We start from the raw sequence: 11,408 nt of genomic DNA, 5'->3' as shown, positions 1-11,408 counted from the left end.
TACATTGATTCATCAGACTGGATATTTATAAAGCTCTATTTAATTTGGTTCTGATATCGCTTATGGTATATGTATACCACGTTAACACTTGCTCTCAAATTATTATTGGCTGAAACATAGTTCTATAAACAACTCGCACAGGATGCATACAGGCTTCAACCTCTCAAGTTAATGATCCATTAGCGTTAATGACTCATTACTGGCGATCATGAAATTACATTTCGATCGTTATACCATCAGCAAAATTGGATTTGTCACGTTGTGCCAGAGCACTAGGTCGTAACTCAGTAGTGAGAGCTGTTCGCTTACACGAGGGTAGCTCGCAGAATAATGAGCAGTCCTCACACCTCTGTTTCTCAAATGAGTCGTCATAGCTTTGAAAGTGCCGTGCGACCATTATATCTTTTATTTAAAATCTTTGGTTTGGTTCCCATCATCAGTGTCAACAAACATTCTCCATCTCCTCTCTACAGAATGTCGGTAAAGAGAGTCATAGGCTACGTCATATGTTTGATGTGGCTCATCTGTATCAGTGGCTCTGGTCTTTACTGCAGTTATTTAGTAATGCATCAAATCATAATGAATCCACTGTCCCCTATGACAGTGCGCTTTGTTTTTGTCTCATTTGTTTTACTATCTGTGTTTGAACCAGCTACAATTCTATGCAGATCTCTGTCTACCGGATATCATATCGTTAGTAGCATAATGGAACTGTTGCAGCAGGTAGATGTGTTGCTCGCTGTGCGAAATCACACTTACAAAATGGAAATATATCGCAAAACGCGCCAAAGAGCAATTTTACTTTTCATTACAGTGCTTGTGTGCATTGTCATACCACAGAGCATTCTAGCAACCTGTTTCTTCAGACATAATCCAATAAACCTCATCTCTATATGCCTACAAGTCTTGGTCATGATCTGGCGAGTTCAGTTCTTCGCCGTTGTGCTGGTACTCCGACACAGGATGGGCATCGTCTGTGGGCAGCTGCTGAGGAGTACCCGGCCGCCGGCGGGCAGCGAGGCTGAGCTGGAGGAGCTGGCGACGCGTGCAGGACAGCCGGGGGTGGCGGCGGCGGTGGAGGCGGAGGTGCGGCGGCTGCAGCGCGCCAGGATGGCCCTCCACCGCTGCTCCCGCCTTTGCAGTCTCCACTTCGGACCCGCACTGTTGCTGTCCGTCTTGGCAGATTTCATCGTTATGACTTGCACTGCCTATTGGTTAATAGTCATGGCACAAGAAAGAGACAAGAGTACGGAAATACTCGTGAGTCTATTTGGACTTACTAACATATTGTGTCGCCAGCTGGCGGTGTGCTGGGTGTGTTCCTCCGCGGCTGACCGCGCCGACAGAGCAGCTCTGTTGCTGTCGAGGCTGCAGCCGCTCCTTCGCCCTGGGCCTGCAGTCGATGTTCTGCAACTGCCAGTGGAGAGACTACGAGTTTCTGCCATGGGGTTCTGTGACATCGACCTTCGCGTCTTCACAGCCATTATTAGTGCTGCTGTCACTTATCTCGTGATACTTGTACAATTTCATAAGTGAAGCGCTTCGTATGATCTTTGCTAGGGCGTATCTCCTTCTAATTGTGCAATGTACAGGTGCTGTCATAGGAGGAAACGTCTTTCAGTTAGTGACATATTACTTAATAGCTGCATTGTAAGTATAGGTTATTCTTCAACTACTCATTGTGTTTGTACACTCCTGGAAATTGAAATAAGAACACCGTGAATTCATTGTCCCAGGAAGGGGGAACTTTATTGACACATTCCTGGGGTCAGATACATCACATGATCACACTGACAGAACCACAGGCAACAGAGCATGCACAATGTCGGCACTAGTACAGTGTATATCCACCTTTCGCAGCAATGAAGGCTGCTATTCTCCCATGGAGACGATCGTAGAGATGCTGGATGTAGACCTGTGGAACGGCTTGCCATGCCATTTCCACCTGGCGCCTCAGTTGGACCAGCGTTCGTGCTGGACGTGCAGACCGCGTGAGACGACGCTTCATCCAGTCCCAAACATGCTCAATGGGGGACAGATCCGGAGATCTTGCTGGCCAGGGTAGTTGACTTACACCTTCTAGAGCACGTTGGGTGGCACGGGATACATGCGGACGTGCATTGTCCTGTTGGAACAGCAAGTTTCCTTGCCGGTCTAGGAATGGTAGAACGATGGGTTCGATGACGGTTTGGATGTACTGTGCACTATTCAGTGTCCCCTCGACGATCACCAGTGGTGTACGGCCAGTGTAGGAGATCGCTCCCCACACGTTGATGCCGGGTGTTGGCCCCGTGTGCCTCGGTCGTATGCAGTCCTGATTGTGGCGCTCACCTGCACGGCGCCAAACACGCATACGACCATCATTGGCACCAAGACAGAAGCGACTCTCATCGCTGAAGACGACACGTCTCTATTCGTCCCTCCATTCACGCCTGTCGCGACACCACTGGAGGCGGGCTGCACGATGTTGGGGCGTGAGCGGAAGACGGCCTAACGGTGTGCGAGACCGTAGCCGAGCTTCATGGAGACGGTTGCGAATGGTCCTCGTCGATACCCCAGGAGCAACAGTGTCCCTAATTTGCTGGGAAGTGGCGGTGCGGTCCCCTACGGCACTGTGTAGGATCCTACGGTCTTGGCGTGCATCCGTGCGTCGCTGCGGTCCGGTCCCAGGTCGACGGGCACGTGCACCTTCCGCCGACCACTGGCGACAACATCGATGTACTGTGGAGACCTCACGCCCCACGTGTTGAGCAATTCGGCGGTACGTCCACCCGGCCTCCCGCATGCCCACTATACGCCCTCGCTCAAAGTCCGTCAACTGCACATACGGTTCACGTCCACGCTGTCGCGGCATGCTACCAGTGTTAAAGACTGCGATGGAGCTCCGTATGCCACGGCAAACTGGCTGACACTGACGGCGGCGGTGCACAAATGCTGCGCAGCTAGCGCCATTCGACGGCCAACACCGCGGTTCCTGGTGTGTCTGCTGTGCCGTGCGTGTGATCATTGCTTGTACAGCCCTCTCGCAGTGTCCGGAGCAAGTATGGTGGGTCTGACACACCGGTGTCAATGTGTTCTTTTTTCCATTTCCAGGAGTGTATTATCCAGAGGATTGATAGACATGTCTTTCTAAACAAACAAATTGCAGTAAAAGAGTTGCAAGCTATTTTCAGTAAATGTGTGTATTTATTTAGTTACTTCCTGCAGCGTGCATGATAAATGGGGCTCTAGCCTGCTTCCTCTATGTCATGTGAGGTAGGTACTATAATGGACCCTCCTGCATCAAATTAAGTTACTGGTGTATGCCCTGAGGGTGAATTAGAGCTCAAGCATAAGCTGCCATCTTAATTTGATCTTTCTGCCACGTGTTAGTTAGTTCTGAAAATTACTTTACTACGGTGCGCATGAGACAGCCGATACCAGGTTGGCGTCTACAACACAGACATATCGTATAGGACATCTGCTGGTTTTCCATGAGATTCAACCACCGGGAGAACCATGTCAGTAGTGTTTTATGGCACTAACACACTTCATCATATGCAAGAAGTTGTGTGAAGTTACATTCTTTTCTGTGATCACCTGTGCTAAAGGAAAATGACATATCATGAAAATTATTTATCTGCCAACAAATTGGAAATATTCGGCACAGCGTATAATGCACAACTCACACGTATGTGGATGGCAAGTAAGTAGTAACCACACTGTACACTGACAATGCTACATAAACAAAAGTAGCCAATTACGCGCATTCAGAAATTTTTTACACTTCATGCCCATGAAATAGTGGGAAACACTCATCTGCTGACGAGCCTAAGCCAAATGAAAGTGAAAAACTGTTCTGTGCACTCACTTATTTCAATACAAGCAGATCACCATATTGTTCCAGAACCAGCTCAAGCAATTATTTCGAATCTATGAACCGAACCTAACAACTAAATCCGAATGCGAATAAGTTCAAATGTATCTGTTTACATATTTAATTAATATTACGTGTTAGAGGCCACAGAAGACGCTTTTGTATTGAATGAAGAGGAATGTATATACTTCTGTTTTAAAGTTTTTTTAGGCCAAAAGTTGTGTTGTTGCTATGGTCTTCAGTCTGAAGACTGGTTTGATGCAGCCCTCCACGCTACTGTATCCCTTGCAAGCCTCTTCATCTCCTACTAACTACTACAACCTACATCCTATTGAATCTGTTTTCAGCACTTCTCTCCTGATCTATTTTTACCTCCACTTACCCCCACACTTTCCTCCAATACCAAACTGGAAATTGCATAACGCTTATAGAACGTGTTCAGTTCACCGATCTTTTAATTTAGAACGGATGTGTCACAAAGTTATTCTCTTCCGAATTCATTTCAGTACCCACTCATTTTTTATGTGATCTATCAACGTGGTATTCGACATTCTTCTGGTAGCACCATATTTCAGAAGTATATATTCTTTTTTTTGTTCGAACTTCTTATCGTCCCGTTTTGATTCCACACAAAACTACACTCCAGTCAAACTCTCTCGAAAAGACTTCCTACTACTTAAATTTACATTCAATGTCAACCAGTTTCCCCTCTTCACAAACGTTTTACTTCCCCTTACCAATTTACATTTTTTTCTACTCTCTGCTTCGACTATCGTAACTTATTTTGCTGGCTAATGAGCAAAACTATCTACTAATTGTAGCATCTAATTTCCTAGTCTAATTACGTCAGCATTGCCTCATTTGGTTCGACTACATTCTATTACCCTCGCTTTGCAACAGTTGATGTTCACCTTACAACCTCCTTTCAGGACACTGTCCATTCCATTCAAATGCTCTTTCAAGGCCTTTGATGTCTCTTACCAAATGGCAATGGCGTTGGAAAACGTCAAACTTTCTTCTTCCTCTTGAACTTAAATGCAGTTACAATCCCCACAGTACAGCTTGTTCGGTGTGTAGATTGAATAATAATGGGGATAGGTAAAATCCTGCCTCATTCTCGGTCACCTACTTTTTTCTTCAAGCCATTAGACTCTTATAACAGCCGTCTGGTTTCTGCAAATCTCCAATATCAAACTTCGTTCCCTGCACTTTACACCCGCTACATTCAGAATTCCGAAGAGTGTATTTCAGTCAACATTTTCAGGACCTACCTCTAAGTCTACAAATGCTGAAAATCTAGATTTACTATTCCTTAGACCATTTTCTAAGATGATCCATTCGGTCAGCGTTTCCTATGGTGTTGCTACAATTCTCCTAAACTCAAACTGATCATCCCCAAGGTCGGCTTTAACCACTCTTTCCATTTGTCGGGAAATAATTCGTGTCAATGTTATGCAATCATGGTTTTTAAACTGATAGTCTGGTAATATCCACGCCTCTCTGTATTAGCTTTCTTTATAAATGGAGTTATTAAACTCTTTTGGAAATCTGAGGGTATTTCGCCTTTCTCGTACATCTTTAATATCAGGTGGACTAGGTTTGACACCCTGGCTCTACCTAGGTTATTAGTAGCTCGAAGGGAATGTCGTCTACTCAAGGGGCCTTGTTTCGAATTAGGTCTTCCAGAGCTCTGTCGAATTCTGCCTGAAGTATTACACCTCACATCGCATCTTCATTTGACTTCTTCATTTCTGTCTATGACAATACCATCTAGTTAACTTCCATTGTAGAGTCGCTCTATATATGCCTTCCACCTTTCAGCTTTACCTTCTTTGTTTAGTATCGGTTTTTCATTTGAACTCTTGCTAATCATACTGCTGCTTCTCTTTTCTCCAAAAGTCGCTTTAATTTTCATACAGGTGGAAACTACCCTTCCTCTAGTTATGTATGCATCTATCGAACTGTATTTGCCTGTATCGCTTTCACCTTTCATATGTTTCACTATCTGCCAATCTTTCCCTTTCGCCTGCTTCATTTGCTGGCTTTTTACATTTACTTTTATCATCAGTTATATTCAGTATTTCTTGTGATATCCAGGGATATCTGCGAGGCGTTGTCTTTCTACCTATTTGATCCTCTGATGCCTTCAGTGGTTCACCTCTCACAGCTAACTAATCGTTCTCTAATTTATTTGTTTCTCAAGTTTCAGTTAATCGTATCCTAATCCTTTTTTGGAACTTTTAATAACGTATTGTTCTGTCAATTCATCCTAGTCCAAAATAGCAGATATCCAACCATTTTGGTATTTAATAAGTTTTAATCTTCAATTTTTAACCAATGAATAGTGGTCTGAGTCCACATATTGCCTGGAAATGTCTTACATTCGAAGACCTGGTTCATAAATCTCTGTTGTCTTTTATCACTCTTTCTGGATGATCAAATTCCAGGAGTACAACCGTAGCCTTATCTGCAATTGTAATTCATCTGGTCCATTTGGTTCAGTTCTGTTGACAAACGAGGATAATGAAACAATACCTCTCTCAGCAGCGGCGGTCGTCCTTAGATATTATCTCGACATCGCGAAAGGAAGTTTAACATACTTAGGTTAATTGCCAATGCATCATAGTAGTGAACTACAAATAATGAGAAATTCTTTCTGTACGTTTCAGCTTTTATTTATAATAACTGGGTGATGTGTTTTTTGAACATATAAATGTATTCAAAGTACAAGTCCTGAAGCGACAATCCATGTATTTTCTTCTTGCAGTAAGAGTAAACAAAGCAGGAACAAGAATTTGTACCGCTGATCAAATCGTCGCAATCCAGAAGAGGAAAGACGAAAGACAGTCTAACTTCTACAACAAGTGCGGGGATTTGGACACGAGTCAGCAATATTATGTCTTGGCTGACATCACTAGGAATCATATACAGAGATACTATAGATTCATTGATAAAGAAAAAAATAATTTCTGAATAAAATCTTTGTAATTATAAGCAAGGCTGAAATCGTAATTACGCTGCGTTCACTGGCGACACGAATCATAAGAAGGATTATTGCTGGAGTCATTTCATACTTAGTGCCCAATCATCAGTTGAAACATAGATCATCTGCCAGTCAAGAATGATACAGACATTGCAGTAGTTACAGCAGGAATCTTAGACGAATGTTTTTGTGGTGTACTTTATTTAATTTACTTAATACCTAAGCGAGACAAAAAATTGACATGAATCACATTCAAACTGAGGGATTCGTTTCATGTTACACTAAAAGTTCGGCAGATGCACCTATAGCCTTACACAATAAGTAAGTAATGTTGTAGCAAGTGGTTTGCATTTACAATGTGCCTAACTGAACAAATAATTCAGACAGTATTTACCAGTATTTCCCATGTATAAAACAACTGCTGTTGTCTGATTATAAATGAGTTAATATGTTAAATGTGTAACGGTAAGCATGTGAGCAAGAAAAAGTTTAGAAGAGGTTTGTAATTATGTTTAAAGCTTGTTGGAAGACGCTAAGTGTTTTCATTATGAAAGAATAGATGAATTTAGTCCGGGAAATTTGCGCTCCGGTTTAAGCAAACCAAAGTTTTCTCGAATGTCAATGTTAATGAAGTCATTTCTCCAGATATATGTGTCGTATAATTTTGCAGGAGCATTAAGGAATGTGAATAGTCGTTAGTAAAGAAGTAAGAAATTAAAATGACATGTCTGATGCTGTATTTTTTCCTCATGAACAGTAAGAATATAAGTATCAACCTTTACCCCTTTCATTATTTTTGAATGCGACAAATAGAAAAGATTTGGGAAAGGTTTGAAATTGTGTAAAGTTTGTTGGAAGTAGCTATGAGCCCTAATTTCAAATACTGAATGAATAAAGTCTGCGTATTTGTGTGCTGTCAGTTACGGCACCTTATCTCATTGGGTTAATGTTCTAACTCATGGTTACACTTCTTAATGAGTAGATCATGACTGCATTTTATATATCTTTAAATCATCCACTGATTGCATGAAATATTGAAAATCGGATTTTGCTGCCCCATTCGCAGCAAGAAAATAACTTAAACCTAGTCGTAAGTAAAATTTATTATAGACAAAAATGTAATTGGTATAATAACATTTAACTACACACCTAAATATTTTTAATTTTTATTATATTCGTGTTGGAATGCTATTACATCTTGAGCAAAAGCTTTAAATTGAGAATTGATTGACATGGTAACGTAAACAAGTTTGATGTGTTCGTTTTGGCGACGTAATTGTATCGCGCTGGCTCTCATCCTGACGTTAATTCATGGCCCACAGGATACGAGGGTGAATGATGGGGGTGGAGCATTCTAATTCGGAGTTATATAAGCTGTATTTTGTTATTTTGGTATTCGTTTAACTGAAGAAGTATGAAGACAAGCGAGGAAGTGTATCACGAACAATATCAGTGAACTTCATCAGCTGTGGTGGGGTGAGAGACTTGGCTGCCCGCCAAATTCTAGGCAATGTTTGCGCAATATGTTGTAGATAAAACTAAAGAACCGTACGACTAGCATTACAGCTGTGAAACATAGGGTTCTTACAACAAATTAAACTAATAATTTAGCACAGAGAAACCTATCTTGTCCTCTTTATCGTAAATATGAGGGAAGACGTATCTAAAACCACACAATATGCCCATGCATATTTCTATCGTAATTGGTGGTATTTCATTCCCTTGATGTATAGCGAAAATAATAAGTCACTATTTAAAATCATTTCTGACTAAGAAATATTCTTTTTACATGTGTTGAACGTTACTTACGCCAAGTTTATCCAGAAAAAAGTCCGTTATAATTTCCTCTTTTTTTCAGTTTATTGGTTTTCAGGTCCTACCTATAAAGAAGAACGAATCCACACAGCTATCTTCCCGATGTATGATGTTCGAGAGAGATAAGTGCTGTTTGCTGTCTCATCATAGGGCGTGGTAGTGTCTCAGATGTGCTCGCTGTTTCGGTCACAACGCTGTTGTTCAGAGCCGCTACACACCACTAGTGCAGCGGGTTGCAGTGCTGTGTACAGAGCTAAAATATCATCAGTCTCGCATTATAGTACGTTGAACTGAATGCCAACGGCGGCTTGTGAGTATACATTTTGGGCGTTCACAAATTTTTTGGGTCAAATAAACTAGAAAGTGTTAAATTGCGTCTGCTGTATAACAATAACGATTAAGAACAAATTTATGAAACTGCAGCAACTGCCAATAATAATAGTGATGATAATAGTAATACGCTAAACTTTTCTGAAGAACAGAAGATTGTTTGGCGAAATTTTTAAATACAGTTTGACAATCAGTAGTCATACGCTATTCTTCACATCGTCAGCAAAATATTAATATCACTCACCACGTCTTATTTTCTGAACCAGGTAAACGGCATAATTATTTGTTATGAAATGATCTGCCCTTCCATGTAGTACACACAGCAGTTAGTATTAATGCACATTACACTGTACTGTAGGTACGCATTAAATAGAGAAAATTATATGTCAGCATGATTGGTACATTCCATTTATAAAGAAAAGCTATTTTTCTGTTTTGCAATCACACAAATGCCTAGATCACGCTATGATTGGAGTCTTAATACCATCCAACTCTCGGTTGGAGGCATTGCCAATGACGGAAGCCTATTCCCCTTAATTGTGTTTCGAAGAAAAGCCTTAATATTCATTGTTGAGAAACAAAGTTCAGATTCAACTGTTGCAAGAAGGAATGTTATAGTTATTCTCATTAGCTCACTTAAATGTGGAAATGTGTCTAGACACAACTTCCTGTCTAGTAGAATCTACCAAATTGTAACTGTTTTACATGTGCGTTGAAAATAGTGTACATTACTTATAGCCCTGTTCTCCGTTGGGTCTTCAGTAATCATTGATAACGATCAACAATAAAGTCAACATCTCTCTCAGGAAAATTTATCAACAGTAGAGAAAATGGGTTCACGTCTAATAATTTTCATACCACGAGTTGATAAATGAATGAAAATCTTTCAGTCATATGATTTATTCTGGTGTCACAGACTTCTGTCGAATTTGCTGCTTGTTTTATATTGCTCTTTTTTCACAATTTGTTTTTCAGTCTCAACATACCTTATTTCTTTAGTAACATATTCGAACTCTGGCAAATATTGTCCAATTGTTTGTCGTTTCAAGTTACTCTTACTACATCCTGAATAATATTTCGGGATTTGGCATGATCCTATGAAAAAGAAGAATAAGAACGCAGGGTCTTCTAAATTGGAGAAGCAGCAGCAAATTTCTCGTCTGGTTTGATCATGTGCGCGAACAGCGAGGCTAATTTCTTCTAAACACTCGATCGGACATTCCTTCTTCTCTTTAACTGTGTTGACTCTTCCAATGTAGCTACTTTTCGTGGTAATCTAGTTTGCACAGCTCTGTCTAGCACATTGGTTCTGTGTGACGACCTGGAGAAATAGGTCAGAAAGCCTGGGAAATACGAACAAAATATTGTCTCAGATTTGTTTATACATGCAGCTTTTTGCAGGACCAGACCAAATTGTTCAGCACATCAGTGGATCCTAGGGTATACCTGCATGATCCTTACCTGAAGACAGTTGATGCTTTCGCTCAGAAACCAGCACCGTGACAGCATTACACCATCACTTTTTCCTACTTTGTATCGGCACACTTTTGCAAATCAGAATTTATTGCCCCAAGTAATGTCTCAGCTCCTGTGCGTCAGCGTTAGATAAGGCCCAAAACCTCTCCACACAGAGCCATGACATTCGTACCTATAACTAGTAATCAACTGCTGCTTGGTAGGCACGTATGTCAATTCCTCCGACATTGCAGCTAAACAATGCACACTTAAAATTTCCTTCGATATTATTTCTCTTCATACAATCCAGAACTCCGTTTTGAACTGTTTTCGGTGTACCTTCAAACACAATAGCAGCTTCTAAATGTTTCTTCATTGAAACGTCAACAGCGCTTGCTACATTTACAAGGCCACGAGACATTCATGTGGTTTCTGATGATCCCGTCATTGTGAATAGGTACAGCTAACTCCAACGCACCTCAGAAAATTACGCAGTCTATTATTCTGAAGAGTAATATCTTTTACTATGCACTCGCTTTACTATGCACTTGTTTTCTCACAGAGTCTCTGTATACGCTGTCATGTTGCATACTCATATTAACTTCAGAAAACACTGAAATTGTTCTCATTTTTGTGTAATTGGAAGTTTTCGTGGATTTTAATTTTTTCGGACAAACTTACAAGCTCCCTAACATTCCAGTAAGTGCATTTCTTACGTTGCACCCGCACAACCACTTACGCTTATTGTACACTTCTTTATTAAACTAAGTTTATTAGACTGTCTCAGTCGACGGATCTGGTCTGGGAGGTCCTAGTTCCTTTGCAGATATCTCGTCCTGGTAATTCAATTTTCTGTTAGTGCTTAAAATATATTCGACAGAGTTGGCGTTGACACTGCACATGAAAGCCGATTCACTGTCCTGTGTGCGCAGTGACTTGCACAATAAACAATCTTCACAGTAAACAAAC

At 41.1% G+C, this 11,408-nt stretch overlaps 1 protein-coding gene across 1 annotated transcript; it reads left to right on the top strand.

Moving 5' to 3' along the window:
• The first annotated feature begins 963 nt into the window (after window positions 1-963).
• On the top strand, window positions 964-1,536 carry LOC124611263 (gustatory receptor 23a-like). The gene has a single exon (XM_047140234.1). It carries the CDS (start codon window positions 964-966, stop codon window positions 1,534-1,536), a length of 573 nt encoding a protein of 190 aa, XP_046996190.1.
• Window positions 1,537-11,408: the final 9,872 nt, after the last annotated feature.

The sequence above is a fragment of the Schistocerca americana genome, chromosome 1 (genome assembly GCF_021461395.2).
Source record: "Schistocerca americana isolate TAMUIC-IGC-003095 chromosome 1, iqSchAmer2.1, whole genome shotgun sequence".
Classification (NCBI taxonomy): Eukaryota; Metazoa; Arthropoda; class Insecta; order Orthoptera; family Acrididae; genus Schistocerca; species Schistocerca americana.
The sequence above is the reverse complement of the archived record's forward strand: the minus strand, read 5'-3'. Positions and strand labels throughout refer to the sequence as shown.

Bases quoted from the DNA above. Each gene is read 5' to 3' on its own strand.
- LOC124611263 (XM_047140234.1), top strand. From the start codon at position 964: ATGGGCATCGTCTGTGGGCAGCTGCTGAGGAGTACCCGGCCGCCGGCG.